The following is a 23,235-nucleotide window of genomic DNA, read 5'->3' on the forward strand; positions in this document are numbered from 1 at the left end:
GCTGCCCGCACGCGACGGAGCCGGCGTGAGGAAAAGAGCGGCAGCGTCCCAGCTCCAGCAGGAAAAGGAGCGGAGGCGGCTCGGGAAGAGGCCGGGCCCTGGGACACCCGCTGCGGGGCCGGGAGGCAGGGGGGGAAGGAGGGGGGGGAACGAGGAGCGGGGGGGGGGAACGAGGGGGGAAAAGAGGGGGGGAAAGGGGGGAACGAGGGGGGAAAAGAGGGGGGGAAAGGAGGGGGGAAAAGAGGGGGGAACGAGGGGGGGAAGGGGGGGGGGACGAGGGGGGGAAAGAGGGGGGGAAAGGGGGGAACGAGGGGGGGAAGGAGGGGGGAAAGAGGGGGGGAAACGAGGGGGGGGGACCGAGAAGGGGAGGAACGAGGGGGGAAAAGGCGGGGGGACGAGAGGGGGGAACGGGGGAGAGCAGGGGGGAACGAGCGGGAGGAACGGGGGGAACGAGAAGGGGAACAGGGGGGGGAAAGGGGGGAGGAACGAGGAGGGGGGAAAGGGGGGAGGAACGAGGAGGGGGGAATGAGGGGAACGGGGGGAAAATGGGGGGGGAACGGGGGAGAGCGGGGGGGGGAACGAGGAGGGGGGGAACGGGGGAGAGCGGGGGTGGAACGACGAGGGGGGGAACGAGGTGGGGGAAAAGGGCGGGGAATGAGGGGAACGGGGGGGGAACGAGGGAGGGAACGAGCGGGGGAGAGGGGGACGAGAGGGGGGAGAAAGGGGGGGACGAGGGGGGGGACGTCGGCCAGGCACAAGGCGCTCTCCTGAACAAGCTCCTCCTCCTGCCGCTGCCGGAGACCCGATCCCGAGCTAAAGGCACCGTTAACGCCACATTCCCTACGCTAAAATTCTTCCATGTTGCTTTTTTTTTTTTTTTTTTTAAAAAAAAACGGGGGGAACGAGGAGGGGAACGAGGGGGGGGGATTTAAAAAAAAAAAAAAAAGATAGGAGATACAGAGGAAAAAATATAAAGCCAGGATGAAATTTTTTCCACCTTGTTTCCTGCCGTACCAGCGAGACAGAAATCAGTGCAGTTTAACACCTCCCCACCCCCATCCTTCCCCCCCCCCCGTATTGTGGAAACGCAGGGGATTAAATTTAACAGCGGGATACAGCAGAGCAAGGTGGGGGAAGAGCCTAAAGCCAAGGAGCCTATCGGGAATTCTGCAAAAACACAATCTCCACCTGGGGAATCACTGGGTCTACACTGATTTTTTTTGTTTCGTTTTGGGAAAAACAGCCATTTCTGCGGGGGACACAGACATCCCACGGCCGTAGCCTGTCATTAAGCTTTTTGGTGGTTAAGACGTGTTTTCCATCACGATTTTTCATAGAAGAAAAACCTGGAAAATACAATGGTGGTCAGAATGAACCTGCAAAAGCGAACGGCGCAGGACTGACATCTGGTGGGAGTACGAATGTAGAAGTTGCCCCAGCTCCATCCAAAGCAAAACCCAGGAAAGGTCTAGAATTCCGCGCTGCCGAATAAGCATTCCTGATTATGACGGATGCTGCACATTCAATAATCTGTTGTTATACCGGTAGTAACAGAAAAGGCTCGTTTCTGCTCTTTACCAATTTAGCACAAAGAATAATTCCAACTTGGTGAAGGAGGCTGGACTGAGTGATTCCCATAACACGTGAAAAATAACTGGAAATCTAGATCTCCACTGTATCGACATGCCTGAGCTGGTGCAGCATCGCCATCCGTTCCGTGTTATCATACATGAGACACGGGGGGTGTTTTTTTTTCTTATTTTGCATCCCTTTTCAGAGGTAAGTCATTAAGGCAAGAGAAAACCCAGAACCAAAGGTGTGCTAATTAGCCCAGCTCTGAGAGAGATGGAGAATTTCTGCCACTAAAGAACATGCTGAAACTCAGCTGGAGTCGACTTCAATTTATCGAAACTTTAAGCATCTGTGTTGGTGAGAAGTTGCGGAGTACGGTCTGTTCACAGCCAAGAGGAGCACGCGGGTCCCTTGCGACTGGAAGGACAGGGTTTCAGGAGCATTTCTGAAAAAGGTCCCTTCCGCGACCTCCCCCGGGGGGTGCCAGGGGGTTCCCCCCCCTGCCCGGGGGCTGCCGCCGGGCGAGAGGGACGCCAGCGCCCTGCCCGACCCGCGGCTGAGGGGCTGCTGGGGCACAAGGGCTCGCTTCGAAAGCTTCAATACACCTTTCTGAGCAATAGCGTCGCTGGGCTTTGGGTTGGGTTTAATCAGGATGAACACCGTAAAGATGGAGAGAACAACCTTTTTCCCCCTGAAAAATAAAAAGGAAATCACGTGCCGTCTTTTAATTCCGTCTTTCTAATAAGGCTACAAGTGACAAAACCTTTAGCGGAGTAAGCTCCATTAGCCTAGCCATCAACACAGTTCAGATTCTTCTGAAAAAAATGTCAAATTCCAAATTGCACAATAATAATCCAACTCCTGCAGGAAAAGAAAGACAAAATATGAACAATTAAGTAAACGCCTAATTCTATTTTGAAGTACATCACCTTTCATCATGGATCATTTAAAAACATCGTGAGCATGTTCCAAGCAAGTACTCAACAAAACCGGCAATGAACATGTGGCGAAAGTACAAAACTCCTTTGCACTATTGACAGATAATTTCATTTCAGTAGTAACACTAGCATAAAATATCTAGGCGTTGTTTCTTTAATTTTGAAAATACCATATAGAAAACAATGCTCATAATTCCATCCACAGGATTCTACAAAGCCGCTGCTTCATTCAACAAATCTTCGAACTGTTTCAATATGAAAATTCCCGTTTTTCCAATTGCTCAAAAATCATCGCAGAAAATTTCCAAGCACTTGAACCGAAGCACAACCAAAGTATGAACTCGGTACAGGTTTGCAGTTATTTCTAAAATAAGTTAATTTACAGCAGTAGTCTCAAAATAACACAATGGGATTCAACTTCATTTTAGACATTTGGAAAGCAGTGTCATACTTTATTTAAAATAAACCCATGTAAAAACAAAGTTTAAATGAAAATGGTACCTGAAAAATAAATTATTTGATATAAAACAAATCAATAACTTAAAAACACACTAAATATACAAAATGTTTAACCATATACTGTACAGTATGGAAAACAATTGGTAAAACCTTCTGTCCCACAAACAGATTAATTTATAAACAAAAGATTACATAAGTTAAGGGAAATTAAATTAAGAAAAAGACTAGAAGTACAGTATTATTCAAAATTACTGGTCAAATAAAGGTTTATCCCAACTTATGTTTCAAATGTCTCAAGTCATTTTCTTCTCAATGACCAAGTGAAAAAGTTCAGCTGTTCCACCCAAAAGTTGCTCCAAAACGTTTAAAAACGAGGAACAATAGTAGGAGAATAGAGACTCTAAAAAGTGAACACAGTAGCAATTTTTCCAGGTTTCAGGTGGCAGTTCGACTAGTACTGATTTCCCATCGTTATCACCAAAAAGAATTTAAGTGCTGAAAATTCCACTCAACAGAAAAATATTTCTAGCTCAACCTCTAAGCGTTTGACCAAGTGGGATATAGAACAAAGAACCGCAGCAAGAGGGAAGAAAACACCACCAGGATTTAGGGTCAGATCCGCTCCCTGGGCGTCACCTTTTGCTTTAGGGATCGTAAAGGCTTCAACTGGCTTTTAAATCACGCGGGAGGAGAAAGCGACACTTCACGTTTCGTTTAAGCTTTCCTACGCACGACCACTACAGCAGAGCGGCCCCAGGCACGCGGCCGCGCCTGACGCATCTAAGAGCAGACGCTTTAGAAAGTTAAGGGCCAGTCCCAATTCTGCCGGCCATGGCCCGGAGAAGTCGCAGAACACGCCGGTCCCGGCTCTGACAAGCAAGAGGGAGGTAACACGCCACCCTTTTCAGGAACTCCGCGGCTTTTAAATTAACAAATAGAAAAGCAATGAGGTATAATAACCCTCGAAAATAAACGCTAGCCTTTCGGTCTTCGTATTTATCAGTTCTATCGCGCTGAGTATCCAGCACTGAGAAGCGCAGAGCTACCTCAGAGGAACTTGCCTACGGCACAAAGACTCTTCTGCTTCCAAACATCGAGACTAAAGTAGATCACAGGGTGACAAATGGAGATCTTGGAAAAAAGCCAAGCGCAGCTCCACCACGGGAGCTCGCGGGGAGCTGTGTTTTCTTACGCTAAATGTGACTTTGGTCCCTTCACCCTGCGGCTATTCTTCGAAGACCTAAAAGCAGAGACGTTACAACAAGGTGCTTCACTGACAGCGTAACGAAGGACAAGCTTCCTCATCACGGAAGTCAAAAGCGCGGCCACCTTGTGACAGAGGCAGCGCCAGGACAGACCGCTCTGCGTTTGGCCTCTGTGATCGAACCCCGAGCACAAAAAGCCGGATCTTAAAAAAAAACCTCCCCCAAACCCTAACGTTTTGCAGGTGGATGTATCACAGGACCTTACTTTCAATAAGCGGTTTATTTTATTATAAGACCTGTTTATTTTGCTAAAAAAGTAAGTGTGGGGACATTCTCCAAGTTGTTTTTTTTTTTTTTTTAAAAGCGCATACGTAACTAGAAACTATCCAAAAAGTAACTTTAGTTATTACAGTTTAGAATACACTGAAAAAAAATCTCTCCTGAAATATCTGAAGAATCTCTACTTTATTGACCTTACCCAGAACATTAAAGCAACATAAAATTATAATAAATGTTTAAGGACCTTAGGGACTATTCATTCCCAAAACTTAACATTCAAAATAATGGATCACCTTTACAGTTATTTCATCATTTTGGTTTCAACTGCTGAACAATCTTTCTATAAATGTAGCCGTGCCAATTTTTTAATTTTTTTTCCCCCCACTTGTAAAGACTTTTCATTGCTTTGCATAAAAAACATTACTACAACGTTCAGTGTCCCTACAAAAACAGGTGTCCTGTCCATGCTGACACCCTCTCGTCAGCCGGACAACAGAAGGTGACCATAAACCGACCAACTCGCCCCGGTGAGAAATTTATCCTACTTTAGTGGCTTGTGTGTCTCTGAGTTTTCGGTGGTTTTCATGCCCTCATGATACAGACGTACTGAAAAAACATAACCAAAGGGAAGGAAAAAAGACGTGTGGATACACACCACTACGGGGACACTGCTCTGGACAGCGGTGGGTCCTGCCTTCTCCTTCCACCCTAAGAGATGGGTCCTCAAGTCCTCCTCGGTCCCAGACCTACAGCAGAGGCGAAGGGCTCGGCCCGAGGCGGGCGCGGGAGGCACCGCTCCTGCACGGGCTCCGGTCCCTCCCGCTACGCGCAGGAGCGGGGCACAGCGCCTCAAGGGAGCCAGACTTTATGAGGACGTAGCTCGAAGAATGAAATAAAACGCAACGCTTTAGGACGCAGACACCGTCTAAAGACGGAATCACAAGCGAACTGACCGCACTACGCTGCTTCGGTCCTGCTCGTGTTTATAGCTTTGCTGATGTCGCCATCTCCTCATCTGAAGGCCTGTCCTTGCCTCTGCCAGCTTAGACAAAGTACACAGCAACATTCGGCTCCTTTTCGGTATTTGCTGTGACATTTCCCTATCTGCAAATGGTTAACAGAAGGTTCAAACTGTCCTTAGGCTTGCGGCTAACTTTCTGCACAGGGGCGAATTCCATTCATAGTGGAGATCTGGGAAGCAAATGTAAGTTACTGAGCAGGAATAAAAACTTATTAATAAATCAACAGACTGGAAAAGACCAAGTCTGAACAAAGCCTTCAAGGAATTTTAACTTTGACGAAACTCATTGTTTTTTACATACTAAGAAAACCTGATTTTTTTTTATTTTTTTTTAATTTCCCCCCCTCCCCCCCCCCAAATTCTGTACCACACAACTCAAGCTCAGAACATCTTCAGAGAAGTCTGGAGGTGGTCTTCAACCACAGGCAGGACAGTTTTGCTCTTAACTAGGCATTGCCTCGTTTTTAGAGTGAAACTCCACAGTCTTGCAAAGAACGAAGCCTGCTCGTGTAATTTTGGAAGCAGCCTTGTAAGAAGCGCGTTCAGCAGCCACGTCTTGGGCTGGGAAGAGCCTCTGCCGAGTGCCAGACACAGCAAGTATTTGGAAAAACAGTCAAGAAAAGGACAGGTACCGAGTGAGGGCAGCAGAGCTTCCCTTTCAGAAGAAATACCAAGAGAATACAAAGTGATTCAAAAGCGAAAAGTGACAAAGCAATAATTAAAGTAACAGCAGATATTCGACAGCTGGTAACATTTCCTGAAAAAGATAAACCGGCTTCCCGCTCGGAGTCCCGAAGGCGGCTGCCGCCCCGCGGTGTGACCCTGCCTCGCACGGTAAGTCGTTTTGTCGCCGCAGAAGCCGAGGCTCGAAGGTGCCCCGTTTGCAGAGTCCCTCCCAGAGGAGACAGTGCAGGGACAGCCCCGGCCACCCACGGGGGGGAACAGCCACAGCAGCGGAGGCCACTCTCTGCTCGGCGCTCCCACACGAGCAAGTTCTCTCCTCTGAAAGCAAAGTGAGCTTTGGACACAAAGCAACAGAGCCCAGCTGAAGCCTGACAACAGGATCACTGGTCTTTGTATTCCCCGTCGGCAGATCTGAGACTCTGAGGCTTGTTACCCCGGCCGTAAGATCGATGAAAAAGCCTTCTCTCTCCCCCCTGCCCCCCCACTTTTTTTTTTTTTTTTTAAACACAGGCAGATAAACTTCTCATTTTGTCACCATGTTTATGTGTCTGATCAGCAGAGTGTAAAGGAACTGGCGCCACCCAAGTGCAGGCTGACAAAAGCCAGATGGATCCCTTCAGAAACACTGGCACAAAAAGCCATGCCCTGTCCCCTGAGACACCGGGATTCCCTTCGACATCTCCATGCGAGAGCCTGCACTAGCAGCGTGGCCACAACTATGTGTTTTCATGAGGAATTAGACCTGATCCTTCGGAAGCAGGTACTGGGGGGCGTCCTGTGAGGCTTCCAACCTATTCTAAAGGACCCCAAAACATTCCCAGCGCGGCTGTTCCCTGTAGCACAGCTCCAGCATGGACCATCAAATCCAGCTCTTTAAAATCTGACCATCACGTCCCAGTCCAGCAGCCAAGACTTTCCAGAACTTGCCATGTCATTGAGCCTACCGCATCCCATGGGAAACGCGGGAGCCCCCTGGTTTGAGACAGGCCCTTGGTTTCAGAGAGATTGGGAAGCGCGGACTGAGACCGAAGTGTCACCTGAAAGAAACATCTGTATTTCACCAAACTAAAGGATGAGAAAGCAGGACGCATCCGCAGTTTTTCTAAACTCTCTGAGGATTAAGAGGCCAAAATCCCTCAAACAAACCTGTTTCAAGGGAGGGAGCCTCAAAGGAGGGTAAGCCGGACGACGCGGTAAGGAAGCCAGTCGCCCATCCCTTTTGGGCTGGAAAAACTGCGGGCAGATTACGTGTTGTTAGAACTTAGTTTCCGCTTCCAGAAGTTTCCTTTTGGTCTTTACTAATAGGATGCACGGGCTATGGTTTAGGACCAAAAGCATCAAGAACACACGCACATTTTTTCTTGACTTCAAGTATTTATGCCAACATTGATTGACTGTTAAAACGGTGCAGACCACACACCACTTCTGGGATCAGATCTTCACATTTTAGTGTGATTTTTTTTTTTTTTCTTTCTCCTTTTTTCTGACTGTGCTTTACTCACATGAATTGCCTCGTAACTATTTTCAGAGCAACTGTCAAAGGAAGCTGGGATCAGATGTCTCCTAAAAGAGATGTTTTAATACCACTACTGAAACACTATCCCGCCTTTCCTTCTTATGTAGCAAAGAACGAGAGATGGAAAAACAGGGAAGCAGTCAGATGGACAGTGATGCCCAAAAGTCTCCAAGAAGAGGTTTTTTTCTTTAAAAAAGAAAAAAGAAAAAAAAAAAAAAAAAGAGCTGGTGAGCTCCCAGCAGTGCGCTGCTGATTCCAGCACGCCCAGAACGATCCCAGAGGCAAAGTCATATTGAAGGTGTCATTTGTTGGAAGTCCGAACCTCCACCTAAACGCTGCACTAAAACGGCAACACCCGTTTAGTTTGAAAATTAACCTTATATGAAATAAGGCAAGAAAGAGTGACAGGAAACTGGAAACGATTGCAGAGCCAGGCTGGTGGAAGAGGGGCGGCGAGGTCAGGAGGCAATGGGACGCAGCGAGAGGATTTCTCCATACCGCAGTTATGGATCTCCAAATCCCCCGAATGCTTCTGAATCTCTCCTTGTACACAGAAAAGACGTATTCCTTGAAGTGATAAACGATGGTAAATTGGTGGAAACACCTGGAACAGGCACTGGACCAGCCAGCCAGAAAGCACATTTTGGGGGTGGCAGCTGGTTGGTTGCCACCGTCTCACAGCATCAAGCTTCTCCAAAGGAACGAACAGGACTGTCAGGAAAGGCAAGGCTGGACGCGTTAATAGTAAAAATCCCACTTACGCTCACTGCATGCCCCAGGCTGCTCCAGAAAGAGCAGCAGCCGCGTTTCCCGGACGGCGCTGAAGGGGCTGGGGACGGGCAGCTGGCTCAGCTGCTCCTCAGCGTCGCGCCGATGCAGACTTCAGGCTGCGCAAGCCTGCGGAGCGAGGAAGAACCGATTGCGAAGACAAGGCAAGGTCGGCTAAGGATGGAGCGATACGAGCAGGCGGCACAGAACGGCCTCTGGAATTTGAAAATAAACTTGGGGACTGGTGGAGGTTCACACACAAGAAAAGGAGACAGTGCGGTAAAACTGCCGCTCTCCCCAGTTTCGCGTTGGCTCTACCTTCTGGCAACCGAACTAGACCTGCGCGTTGCCCAGCCAAGCCTCTAGTCGTGCACAGCACCCTCACGCAGCCTTTACCTGCCAGAGCAATCCTTGCCAGGCCTCCTACCAAAGAACCCCTGCGGGGTTACACCCGTCTCTACGCGACACGTTTATTGTAGCGCTCTCGTTTCACGGCTCTTTCGCCTCTACTCATCTGTCAAAGGAGTAACTTAAAACTCTTAAAAGAGGAGCTACGGTTCTTTAAAACATCACTCTTTGAAAGCTGGACACTTTGTGCAATACTTAGCAAAAAAATAATAGAAAATAAAAAACAAAACAAAATTTGAGCAAAACAAAATCAAATTTAATGTTCTTAAATGCAAAAGTAAAAACAAACAAAAAACACAAAAAAGCAAAAGAAAATTAACAGAAACAGAACAACTCAAAGTTTCAAGGCAGTCTGCAGAAAACTTGGGGGATTAATCTTTAAATCTACAAATCAAAGGGTTTTTTTGTTAATATCTAACTTGCAAGTAGTAAGTACTTTTCTGCTGAGTGTTCAATAAGTAAAGCTAGTTGTCAAAACAAAATCCTATTAAAATAGAAAAATCTAGCACTCATTAGAAGGGATGCGAGAAATACAATGCTCAAATGTTTATAACTGGTTTTTCTTTTTTTTTTTTTTTCTTTTTTTTTTTTTCCTCTTTACAAAATAGAACTACCAAAGGAATTCAAACTATAATGATCTTCGAGAATGAGTAAGTATCTGGCTGCATTATAATGTACCAGTAAGTAGTGCACCATGCATTAAATATTTGGACAGAAGAGATTCGGTTTGATAAAGTAGCAACATATATTCACACTCTCGTTTTGGAGGTTTCATTTTGACTCTGAAATCTTCCCGGAGTTTCTTTGAAACTCTTTGGTCCGTTCCTGTTAGCAAGTGGGCTTTAAAAAGTCACGTTTCTAAAAAAACCTTTGAATTTTGACAGCTCGGCCACTGCTCAGTGTGCAACTTACCTCATCAATGGTGTTAAAAGTTATGCTGGCATGCTACTACTTACAAGACCTTGACTTTAAAAAGCCTAATCCTCAACTCTAGATACGTAGTAATGCATATTAATCCATCAAACAATTTACTGGCAACTCAAACATTAGTATTTCTCCACTTTTCTTCCATACTACTGTGTCTGGGGGGTAGAGAAGGTCAGGGGAATGGGTAAGAAAAAAACAACAACATAAAAAACAAGAAAATTAAGGAATTCAGCCTGATATTTTTCAGAAAATTCCAGTTTTTGCAGACAACATTCAATGGAACAAATGTTAGTCTCATAAGTGAAAGCATGCTTCAATTTTACCACCATCCAGAGGGTCTAGTTAATGCAATCTACTTAAGATTTCAGGGGATTTTTAACGTGTTTTAAATGAAATAACTTAAAGGAACTTAAAATTGGTCTGACATTGTGGGATTTCAAACATTTGAACATGTCAGTTGCATCCCAGAATATAAAACCTTTTTCACTTCTCATTTAGACTAAGACAAACACTTGTGAAAATTGGCGCAAAATGAGTTTTACACTAACAAAAATGTTTCAACTTCTGTCACTCCATTATCTATTCCATACAAAAAAGCACGAGCAAGTTATTTGTGGGACTTGTTGGTTTTGAAGGAAACCTGTAAGATTTTGTCCCCCAGGCGGTAGCCATTAAGACTTGCTATGGCCATTGCAGCTTCTTCATAGTTTGTCATGGTCACAAAACCAAAACCTTTGCACTTGTTGGTGTTGAAATCTCGAATAACTTTCACATTGGTAACCGCACCAAAGGGGCCAAACATCTGCCAGAGGATTCCCTCATCAGCATCTTGACCAAGGTTGTAGATGAAGATACACCAGCCAGAAGATGCGTTTCCTGGAACATTTACACCAGAAAGCCCACTCATGTGATCTACACCCATAGGAGAGAACCTAGCAAATAAAAAGCACAATATTTCATGTAAAAGTTCAATTCAATTAAGCAAATTAACTTGAATGGGAAGCAACTGAGAATGAATTATTTTCTACACGGACATCAAAACCGCCAGAAAGAAATGTTTCCCCATTCAAATTGACAATCAAATTGACAGCTGCCAGGAAAAAAAACCAAAAAAGTTAAGTATTCCAACTACTTTATCAACAGGGAACCAGCCTCCCTAGGAACAGGGAGGCAACAGGAGAGTTGCAAGGCACGACTACGTGATCGCCTTCACAGGGGACCCGGATCGATCTTGGGAACTCAGCCGGGCTGTTAAAAGCACTCCGGGGCACGAGCGCGGAACCGCTCGAGTGCGGGTAACAGGCCAGCGCCCCCCCCCATCCCCCCAGGGCCCCCAGCTTTGCTTCAAGCCACCCTCAGGCACCTCCCACGGATCTTGCATCCTACTTCTCTCGCCTCTAAAACAGCACGTTGGGAACTCTTAAGTCAAAGGGTTTCTTTGGGTTTTCTGGGGGCAGGGGCGGGGGGGAAACGTGCGCGTGTTTGTGTTTTATTGTTAAGGCGTAGAGATTGTGTGTATTAAATTAAATTTCTTTTTGTTGTGGAGCAGAACAAAACCTGCTCCCTTTTCCACCCTAAGGCAGCAGGTGCGGGCAAACGCTCCCAGCACCAGCGGGCTACTAAATACGCCACAACCCTGCGTACGCGCAGCTCTGCGGCAGCTAAGAAATATTAGCGCTTCCTCGGTCGGTTCTCATTAGCTGGGACGCCCCACATTTCTCACTACAGGATCCAAATCTCGGGTGTTTTATTCCTTAATACCAGTTATGCAGATATTACTGACTGCGGTAGCTTTCAAACATCAAAATAGCAGATCACATTTAAGTACACAGTTACAATTTCAGTAGGCGTGCGTGGTTTTCTTCGTGTTAATTTTTCACCAACTTCACACTAAGAAAACTCATCTGGCTTTACTGAACTGGATTTTGAAACCACTCTTCCTAAACCCTGCCTCCTGCATAGCACCCCAGCAGTATTTATGCATAACAAAAAGCAAAAAACACTCTCATTTTTATGTCTTGTTTTGTATTATTGTCTCTTCTCCTATTACCCGCATCTCTAATTCCCCTTTATTCTAGTTCTTGTCCCCATCCTAGAAATTCAAAGCTTCCAAATATTTACTGCAATATTACAGCTGCACAGCTAAGCACTCAAAGGTCAGGAAATGGGAAAGTTAAGGTAAAAAAAAACCCTCAATTTGATTCCTCGTGCTCGTGTGTTATTTAAAAATGTGAGGTCGCATGATTGTAGAAATATAATTATACTATACCAGGGGTTCCCAAACTGTGGTGTACCACTGGTGATATGCAAACCACTTAAAAGCGGTACACGTGCTGCTCTCTGCCAAGAGCATGGCGGTGGCAGTTCCTGATTCTCTGCTGACCTGGAGGAAACAGGGAAGGGATGTCTGGGCAGTGAACGCTGCATTAAGTGCCAAACGCTTCCCCGCTGACTTTTGTCTTGCCCCGCATAAAGACAGGAGCCGCTGCTGCCTCTGTAGGGAGGGAGGGCTGGGGGCAGCGTGGATGAGCAGGAGGGGGAGCAGAGCTGCGGCAGCACGCGCATCCGCGCAGGGACGTCGGCTCACGCCCAGCGTGGCACTCGGGTTGATGCACTCATACAAGAGAACCACTCGGTCACCATCTCCCCCCGCACCAGGCTCTCCAGTGCTCGGAGCTGGTTTCCTTGGACACCTGAGCTATGAGACCTGCCTGTACCCAGAGCAGGGGCGGGGGGTGGGGGTGCAGAGCCCGTCCCTCCACCGCACCCTCGGTCCTGCTGAGCGCTGCACTCCGGCAGAGCCGACCTGGGGCCTTCGGGAGCGCGGTGGGACACACCTGAGCTCACGCTGCACATACTCACTGCCGCTGCCACTCTTGGCCAGCCCCAAGCAAATCCAAGTTTGGGAATCCTTGCACTATAGTAAAACTGAAAAAGCGGTTAAGAGTACCAGAATGTGAATGAGGCGCACTAATCCGTGTGATCTGATGATTATGTGACGTATCTACTATTTATTTTGCTTTTATGTAAAAATGTTCTTGCGTTTGCATGCTTTATATGCTTACTTTTCCTGACAGACACCTTCAGCTCTGTAGCTTCTTTCCATTTGAGTAACGATCTGGTAGGATGCATTTATCTTAATACCTGGGAAGCTTTCATCTCAACAGATCACCAGTCTTGGGTTCCTGCTCACGTGTTTGGGGAGCGGAAAAATCACTAAGCTCAGAACTGCGTGACGTTGGTTCCAGCAGTCAGTGTAGCTCCGAACCTGCTTGCCATAAAGCCCCGGGCTCTGCCCACAAGCCCACACCAACAGAACATCAAGGCCTGGAAACACTTGTAGAAGAGCAGCTGAGGGTTAAACGCAGGAAGACAACAAATCTAAACGCTTATTACAGGCAAAATAATTTAAAGTAGCAAATACCTCTGTTCTTTGGATACACTAATTTTCAAGCATTGTCCTCTCTTCCTGCTTTGACTCACAAAAATGTGGCAGGTTTATTAAAAACCAAAAACACCCAAAAACTGAAAAAAACAAACCTGGGTAAAAACACCCCTAAAAGGCCTGAAAAGTCATTTCAAAAAAAGAACAACCACAAGAGATACCACCTCACACATAATATCCCACTTACCCAGATTGAGCATGATTCTAAAGTGAAGCTATACTTTGCAAGTTCACGTGAAAAAGAAACCTTTCCTAGAAGTTTCCAGCTGGTTAAAAAGCAACCAGCAAAAGAAGAAGTTTGTAGAAGTGACAGTAAAGGTGCTATGGGATTAGAGCTATGTGGAAGGCTAAATTCACATCCCGACTCGCATCCCCCTGGCAGCGTCGCACAGGAGCCCTGGCAGGAGCGAGAGCACTCGCACGGCGAGCGGAGCAGGCTCGTCCTGCGATTCGGCCGCCCTGCTAAACCTGTGCTCATCCTGGCCGGAACCGGGACAGGAGGGACAGGAGGGACAGGAGGGACAGGAGGGACAGGAGGGACAGGAGGGACAGGAGGGACAGGAGGGACAGGAGGGACAGGAGGGACAGGAGGGACAGGAGGGACAGGAGGCGTCTGTATCAGCTGGGGACAACAGCCCGCAGGCAGCCAGGCACAGAGCAGCTGATGCGGAACACCTCTTCGCCCTCCAGGAAGAGATTTTTTTTTTTTTTTTTTTGACCACACAAATTTAAGATGACTCTTCGGAAGCTGTACTGTCTGATTTGGGCAAACACCACTAAAGCCCACAGAGATCCAAGATGTTTCAAAGAAAAAAATTTCTAAATCCCATCAATACTGTAATTTGAATGATTGCAGTCTTATCTCACTTACTGCTGGTGTCCTCATTTTTGTTTCATTTATTTTTATACTGTCTCTTCCACATTGCATTTTCAATCCTCCCTAAGCATCCATAGATGATATGATCTATGGATCGTTCTTTTAAGTCATGCTAACCTCAACATTCCAACATCTTGTGACATTATCAACACGGTATATGTATTTTTTTTAATTGTAATCTTTTTCACCTTATAAGCTTCTCTACTGTTACGAGACAGACCACTTCACTTAATAGCTTCTGGGATTATTTTAACACTCTAGAGGACATAATCTCAGAAGTGACACTCCTAAATGAAAACAATTTTTTTTTTTTTTAGTTCTATGGAAGTCCTATAAATTCTTTTTGCTGAATTCTTTTCACTGCAACCTGAGAACAGCTGTAGATACCATCACAGGTGGGAGCAATCCCACTGCTAATAAGCAGTAGTATTGTTTTTAGTAGTAGCTTATGTTGCCTTCACACACGAACTTGGCATCATAACCCCCTGCCCCAGGACAGGCTGGGGGTGACCCGCTGGGGAGCAGCTCTGTGGAAAGACACCTGGGAGTCCTGGGGGACAACAGGGTGACCATGAGCCAGCGATGGGCCCTTGTGGCCAAGAAGGCCAGTGGCATCCTGGGGGGCATCAAGAAGAGCATGGGCAGCAGGTGGAGGGAGGTCATCCTCCCCCTCTGCTCTGCCCTGGGGAGGCCGCACCTGGGTCGCTGTGTCCAGTTCTGGGCTCCCCGGTTACAGAAGGACAGGGAGCTGCTGGAGAGGGGACAGCAAAGGGCTGCCAAGATGCTGAGGGCACTGGAACACCTCTCTGATGAGGAAAGGCTGAGGGATTTGGGTCTCTTCAGTCCGGAAAAAAGACAACTGACGGGGGAATCTTATCAACACTTATAAATACTGAAAGGGGGGTGTCAGGAGGATGGGGCCAGGCCCTTCTCAGTGGTGCCCAGTGACAGGACAAGGGGTAACAGGCACAAACTTGCCCATGGGAAGTTCCACCTAAACATGAGGAGGAACTTCTTTGCTGTGAGGGTGTCAGAGCCCTGGCACAGGCTGCCCAGAGAGGTGGGGGAGTCTCTGTCTCTGGAGACATTCCAGCCCCGCCTGGACGCGTTCCTGTGCCACCTGCTCTAAGACAACCCTGCTCTGGCAGGAGGGTTGGACTAGATGATCTCCAGAGGTCCCTTCTAACCCTATGATTCTATTATCTTTTTATTTTTGAATAGTTCCACAAAAGAGGAGCTCAGCTACGCTGATACTGGTCACATCCACTGTTTGCCTCACAAGGAACTTTTTCTCCTACAGCCTGATAAAGACAGGAACAACTTACTGTGTACAAAACGGGGCTTGCGGAGTATTCAGTGATACGAGCTCGAAGCCTGAAATAGCAGGGCATTAAATCAAACAGCCACGGAGCAGAGAGCAGCAGCAATGGAAACAAGGGGGTTCATTCTCCTAGAACTTTGATGAAATGCTACTCTGGATGAAATGTTTTCTTCTGAGGCATTGTCACCACAGACAACTTGCATCCAAATTACAAATTGGCTTAACAGTTGAAAATTTAAACAATTTCACTGGAGTGAAACAAAACAGATGTGTGGGAGCTGCCGGTGACAGGGTTAAACACACTACAGCCTTCTCGCATTTCCCCTTGATCAAAGAATTATCAAGAAACAACAATTCCCCTTCAGGCATTTTGGACCCAACCCATGGGCTGGGATATAAACAGAAGTATGCTTGCTAAAGTAAGCGGGAACTGGCTTCAACCCTGCACAAGTCTGAAAGCAAAACCAGCTGAACTGGGAATATTTGAGATTCGAAAAAAACATTCTTCTAGCATAAAGCTCCGGTGAACCGTAAAAGCACAGGGCTTCCAAGGACTTGCCCTCTCAAGCTTTAGGAGCGAAACTCCTTAATTGCAGCAGAGCCTAACGCCTAAAGATCTGCTATTCTGTTTAAGTAAACAAATATACTCGAAAGAAACCCTCGCCCCAGATGTTTTATCTGTCCTCCAAACACAATCCCGTGCTGCAGCATCATTCCTTCTGGATGGTAACGGAGCGCTTGGAAAACCACGGCTCAGAATCAGCCAGGCCAACCCCGGGGGACGAGGCATCGCCACCCGTTCCTGATGCGAGCCCCAAATACCACAGTAGCTACAAAGGATTAACGGAACATGAAACAAAGGGTCTGAGCGATATCTGTAGGAAATTAATAATTACAAATTAGAGATGCTAAAGGCTTAATCCTGGCTTTACAGGGATATGATGGAACAGGATGAAGCGTAATCAAAATGTCAGTTTAAGTATTCAACCTCTACGTAGCAGAAACCACAACTGTAATTTATACAGACCGTGAGCTCTTCGGAAGCAGCTTATCCTTTCATCATGTTTTGTTCACCGCACAAAACAAACAAGACTCAGTCCAAGCTAAGGTTCCTAAGCTTTACCACAGGGTGAATTATTACAATTCATAAAGTTCAGCATCTTTTAAGGAAGACTCACTAGAAAAAAAATTGCAATTGACACCAAAGGTGGGAAGAAAAATCAGAAGGGCTGCAGGATGGTGCATCTGGTGTGCATACGCATGCGAGTGAGGGAAGCAAGCGTTAAAGTTCTTACAAGTCTGTGACGAGACACAAAGAGAGACGTGGACAGTACTTGTCCTCAAGCCAACTGGTGAATCTTGCCTCCACGGCATATTCGTAAGAGCATGGCTTAACCCCGAACTGCTCTGTTACTGCCTCTGCCGATCTGTAGCACCTAGACATCTTCAGCCCCTTCTCCACCAGCAAGCCTGTAACTAGGAGCAGAAGTTGGCCAAAATGCATTGACAGATGAGAGCCGGGCACAGACAACTTGAGCGGATGTAGTTGCCACAGAAGCAGGGATGGAACAGAAAGACACAACGTTTTCTTTCACCTTATCCCCACTTGTGAAAACTCAGGCCTGTAGAAAGGCAGGAAATGCAGGCAAATAGCGTTAATGCTGCTCTTAATGGTACCATCAAAGAACAATGAACAAACCAAAGTGGAACCGAACAATAACGAGGATGATGGTTCATCCAGCTTGGAGGTGTCACCGAGGTTAAGTCGGCCTGTGCCCTGCATCAAAACTGCTTCCGTAGAGAAAGAAAAAAAGAGATGGGTCATTGTCCTAGGAGACTCTCTCCTGAGGGGAACAGAGGGCCCAGTACGCAGACCGGACCCGCTTCCTGGGGAAGTCTGCTGCCTCCCTGAGGCCTGGGTTAAAGACGTGAAGAGAAAACTCCCTGCCCCGATGTGGCCCTCAGATTCTTATCCATTACTGATTTTTCAGGTAGGCAGGGATGAAGCTGCTAGAAGAAGTCTGAGGGCAATCAGGAGAGACTTCAGGGCCTTGGGACAACTAGTTAAGGGAGGAGGAGCACAAGTCGTGTTTTCCTCTATCCTTCCAGTTGCAGGGAATGATGAGGGAAGAAAGAGGAAGAGCCAGCAGATCAGTATCTGGTGTCACTGGCAGAATTTTGGGGTTTTTGATCATGGGTCAGTTTACACAACACCAGGCTTCTGGCGACAGATGGGGCACACCTGTCTCAAAGGGGGAAAAGGATCTTCACGCAGGAGTTGGCAGGGCTCACTGAAAAGAGCTTTAAACTAGATTTGAAGGGGAAGGGGATAAGAGCAGGCTGGCGAGAGCTAAGCCCGGGGGCAGCACACCAGTGTCTGAGGGACAGTGTGCTAGCAAGGTCCTTCTGTCCGCCGTCTCAGTGGAGGAAGGGGACGGTGACCCACGTGGCAGCAAAGACGCGAGGGTTATTGATGCGTTAGAAACCATGGAAGCGCCTGAGAATGGTCACGTGGGAACTGGGGCTTCTTCCCTCAAGAAGGTGGTGAGATCAATAGCACAACTGAAGTACATCCACACCAGCGCACGCAGCGTGGGCAGCAAACAGGAGGTGCTGGAAGCCACTGTGCAGCAGGAAAACTGATGTAGTTGCAATCACAGAAACATGGTGGGATGACTCCCGCTGGAGTGCTGCAAGGGACGGCTACAAACTCTTCAGGAAGGACAGGCAAGGAAGGAGAGGAGGTGGGGTGGCCCTGTACGTTAGGGAGCGTTTTGACTGTCTAGAGCTTGACTGATGGTGACAATAAGGTTGTTTATGGGTAAGAATCAGGTGAGATTCTTTTCTAGACCTCCCAACCAGGATGAGGAGACAGATGAAATAGTCTGTAAGCAGCTGGGAGAAGTCTCACAATCGCAAGCCCTTCTCCTCATGGCGGACCTTGACTTAGCGGATGCCTGCTGGAAACACAGAGGAAACAGTCTCAGAGGTTCCTGGGGTGTGTGGAAGGGAACTTCCCGACACAGCTGGTCAATGAGCCAACTCGGGACAGTGCCCCGCTGGACCTGTTGTTTGCCAACACAGAAGGACTCGCGGGCGATGCAGAGCGATCGTCCCCCTGTACTCGGTGCCTGTTCAAAGCAGGGACACCTCGAGCAGGCTGCTCAGGCCCGTTCCAGCCAGGTTTTGAGCCTGTCCAAGGACAGACACTCCACAGTCTCTTTGGGCAACCTGTTCGATTACCTTTAGTGTAAAACAAAGGTCTCATTGGAGACACGCTACACCTTCACTGCAGACACATCACACCTAGCTGTTCTTAAAACGCTAAACTAAAGCATTATGGAACGGTCACAGCAATACTGGAACAGAAGCACTCCAAAAAAACTATTTGAGGTTTTAGTCCAATTTTGTTGAGCTAACTGGACACCTCAGAGGAAAAAAAAAAAAAGTAAATTATCAGCAGGGAAACACTACGCTCAGAACGTCTCATGAACACAACAAAGCCAATTACTTAACTGCAAGACAGTAAACATGATGCATCCTCCAGAGCACAGGCCAACTATCAACACCCTCCTTTAAGCAACTAAGGCAAGTCAAATTCCAGCAATTCATACTCAAAGCAACTAAGGCAATTCTCACAGCAAAATACGAAGTATCTTCCACAGCTCTGGAAGCAGACAACGCTGCAATCACTCAATAACCTGACTGAACGTACCAGGACTCAAGGAAAGATATCCCGCAGAATCTTTTAATCAGAAATAAGGTTTTCCTGTTTTTCTGTGACACCTCCCTGCTGGAACCAATGGTTCAGAGCTTTAATTAAAGTTGCCAAATTATATCTGCGTTCAGATACACGGACTCCAGAATGGGGATCTGTTGAGACAGGCATCTACCAACACCCATCTGGAAACTGCTACCTTCTACCATCTCACTGTACACTCAGTTGTAGAAACAGACACCGTAGTGTATGTACCTTTACATAATTAACTTCAATATCAATTTTACAAGTAAGATTTTACTTTAATCATATTTTAATTCAACATTTTATTTACAAAACACTGCAGGACATATAGCGCACTCTGTATTCATTCACACACGCTGCCATGAAGGTACCACCGCACAGCTGCCAGGGTACAGTTTCCCAGACGGACACGGGATTAGCAGGACAGCCTTAAACGCATTATTCTTCCTAACCTACCTGAATCTTTGCGCCTGGTGATGCACTGGCCCTCCAAACCGTCTAGCTGGTGAATGACACAGCTGCGATAACAGTGCCACATTTTTGTTCTGGTTAGGATTGGCTGCAAACTTCACTGTAATGGGTTCGGTGGAACCTGGGGGTTTGTGACCATTGAAATTTGTAATTGCCTCTTCTGCTTCTGACCTTTTGTCAAACCGGATAAATGCGACCCCTCTGGACAAACCTTTTAACCAAACCAATAAAAAAAAAAAATAAAAAAAAAATTGAAGTTCAGGATAAACTCAAAATAACTTTGAAAGCAAAAAACAAAAAAGTTAAATATTTCTATGGTCACAGCTTTCAAGTTCTCTACATTTACTAATGTTTCTTCAGCAGCTAGAGGATAAAGTACAAAATTAAGAAACAGAAGACAAGTTAACACATTTCGGCTATAACAAACACAGTGATGAAAACACTTAATAAAAAATTCCATGAAATCCATCACCAAGTGACATTCCCATTAACCAAAAAAACCTCCCAACATTTTAAATGAATTCCAGAAAGAAAAGCATTAATTCCAGTCAGTTAAAAACAAAACAAAACCCCTTAGCTTCGATTACTTTATGGCTAAAAAGCATCTGCAAACACAAAATTGACACGGATTTTTCCAGATGCTTTCAGTTTTCCACACTGAAAACACACTCCGTTTCGCAGACGAGGATATGAAGGTCTAACGCGAATAAAGCGGTTGAACTTCTGTAATGAAGAGATCACAAGTTCACTTACATCACGGTCATCATTTCTAGCTGTCACATACATACCTTGTTTTTAATTCATTAAAAACTGATTAGGACTGACCCCTCGGTAACCGTACTGAGAGTCACGCTGCTGTTAAACACCTGCGTCCCTTGTCCCTCGCTCCAGCCCCGGAGGCTGTTACCCTCCTGACTGAGGTCAACGTCGTGCCCTGGGAGATCTCGTCCCCCACTCTCCCTTCTCACCTGTGACCCGACCTTACTCTGGAAATATCAATTATCACAGTGAAGCTAAAAAGGTACATTTTGTTTAAACTGCATTTCCAAAGCCGCAAAGTATTACGGCTAGACTAATTCTAGTGCTTTACCAACTCTTCGGAAAGGGCCGTATCAAACACTGACGTTATCTCTACTCTACCCCCACGTAGGGCAATCTTCAAACACAGCTTCAGAAGCTGTTTAAGCTTCTCATAAATCACAAAGCTGTTTTAACAGCTGAACGCTATTTCCTGTATTTCACAGAAGGAAATGCAGCACGGCAGAACCCTGGGCGTGCGGCAAGCAAGCAAAAGGGAATCCACCCCCTACAGCTACCCATGGAGTGGTCTCTAGAAAAGGCGTATTTTCCTCCAGGGCACTGGGAGAACTTCCGTAAGTAACAACTCCTCTTATTTACTGCATGTTGTTAAGTACGCAGAGCCACTGCACTTTTTGAAGACCAGAACTGCGGAACCATGGCGGGAGACGGCCAGCCCCAACTGTGCAGCTGGCGTTTCTAGAGTGATCTGGAAAGGAACCGACCTGTGAAGAACGTATTCCGTTTTTTGATTTCTTGTTGGTTACTTCCTAAACAGGAGGCTGGACCAGGTCGGCTCATCAAGGTAGAGCTGAAGGCACTATCTGCTCCAAGGGCACTGAGATGGAGCCTCTCCGGGCCAGGGGGAAGCATCTGCCCTACGCCGGGAGGGCACAGAGCAGCAGCATCGCCCAGAACTCAGCCAGGACCATCCCAGAGCCCAACATATCTTACTTCTTCTCCACTGCCATGCTGTTCCTCTTAGTGCTTCTCACTTGATTTATCGTAGCGTTCATTTAAAAATATAAATGTTGTAGGAAAAATATTTTTAAATCAGATTAATTCTCAGAAGCTAGAGAACAAGCTCTGCTGAGAAGGTACATCTAAGAGCACAAATTAAATTTATCCTAACGGACTAGATCAAGATATGAAAGGCAGGTTTTAATGCCAACGCGTGGCTACATTCTTGAAGTGAAGAGAAACCGAGGCTATGCGTGCATTAACCTTTATAACGTAACGGAGCACGTCCTTCAAACAATACATTATTAAGGTTACTTGAAAGCAAGCGGCTTATTCTGGGCTGACACCGAATTAGACAGCATCTTGCCTCAGCACACCCAAGGAAAACTGTAGTATTCCTGGCGAGATTTTGATTGTTCAACTCGTGTACCCTCATCTTACAGCTCTGTCAGAGACAGATCGTAGCTATCTAGACTCCGCTGGCAGCCAGAGAAGGACGACTGTTTGGGACAGGTCTTACAGTAGGTTTTCTGTGCTCTAGAACTCGTCTTCTTGCTTCTGCCTACAGCTGTCACCTAGCTCTAGGGACAGAACCACACAAGTTGGACAAAATGAATCCTTTTCTCTAGGAAAGGAAGGGCAGAATTTTCCTCACTCAACACCTGAGCGCCTACAACATCAGTATCCAGATCTCTTCGTGTCACCTCGGATTTCTTTTACGCGCAATGGCATTTCCAGTGTGGTCTGACCAAATCCAAACGCTTGAAAGCGGATGCCTACTCAAGGAGCTAGCTCCGACGGAGATACTTAGACTTTAGCATTTAGTCAGATTAATCCCACCAAAGGCTGCCGATGGCCTACTCCAAATTAGTCAATTCCTCCCAGAGGCTGAAAGTTGCTGCCTACCTACTGCGTATAACTGTACATACTACTGTACATAAACCTCAAACGTGCAATTGCTAGAATTAGATTGTCTTCTATTCTAATATAGCACATGCATAATTAATGAAAGAGTGTATTTGTAGAAGTTCTCTCCAAATTCACACATGACATACGGGCTACTGGAAAAAACACAGAATACCTAAGGTTACAGGATACTCTGCAGTCATACCGCCTGAAATAATTAGGTAAGAAATTAAAACTCTGTGGAAACACATTGTAACACTAAATCAGAATTACCAGCATAAAGGAAATCCTTACCTTTGGTCTCTCCTGAGCTGAGTCCTTAACTAAGCAACTTCTCCCTTTTCTTTCTCTGGGTTCCCCCCGCCCCCCCCCCCCCAAACAAAATACATTCAGAAAATTCAAGAGGGCAGTTCTGAGTGTATGAAGTTCATTCTTTTCGTTAGCAGTAACCAAAGAGGACTGCAAGACCTCGCAAATGCGTTAAAATATGAGGAAATTGTGTGAGGGAGTTCCGAGTTGGTATAAAAGACAAAACACATTGTTGTTTTGCTTTTTAATATGTACCTATGGCCTGGAATTTACCTGTGGGTAACAGTTGCACGTATGTAAGGTAAAGGTAACCTTAGCACTCCAGACTACAAACACTGCCCAGAAGCCCACTGCGCTACAGCAGCGTCAAGCGTCAGAGCGAGAGGGCAGATTTGGCAAATCAGCAGCTCAGCCTGGCAAAACTGACAAGAACAGCATAAAATATGACACGAGGTTTAGACCGTAAGCTTGCCAAGGAGGCAGTGTAAGTCATTCTGTGTTTTTTTAAAAAAAACAAAAAAACAAAAAAAAAAAAAACATTGGGAAAGGATACCCTATTAAAGTTATTTCAGTGGTTGACACCAGATGTCACGGTTAGTTTGTGAAAGTCTAATTTAGCTTAGGAACGA

General features: G+C 46.4%; 1 protein-coding gene across 2 annotated transcripts in view; it reads right to left on the reverse strand.

The window, feature by feature from the left end:
* Nucleotides 1–2,282: 2,282 nt before the first annotated feature.
* The window catches only part of ELAVL1 (ELAV like RNA binding protein 1), a 53,225-nt gene continuing 32,272 nt past the window's right edge, over nucleotides 2,283–23,235 (reverse strand). For both annotated transcript variants that reach the window (XM_063358383.1, XM_063358382.1), the window contains 2 exons: nucleotides 19,619–19,844; nucleotides 2,283–10,709 (listed from right to left, as the gene is read on the reverse strand). In XM_063358383.1, the coding sequence (XP_063214453.1) occupies nucleotides 10,385–10,709; nucleotides 19,619–19,844 (551 nt within the window). In that variant the 3' untranslated portion in view covers nucleotides 2,283–10,384. The remainder of the gene's footprint in view (nucleotides 10,710–19,618; nucleotides 19,845–23,235) is intronic.

This window comes from Chroicocephalus ridibundus, chromosome 22 (genome assembly GCF_963924245.1).
Source record: "Chroicocephalus ridibundus chromosome 22, bChrRid1.1, whole genome shotgun sequence".
Lineage (NCBI taxonomy): Eukaryota > Metazoa > Chordata > Aves > Charadriiformes > Laridae > Chroicocephalus > Chroicocephalus ridibundus.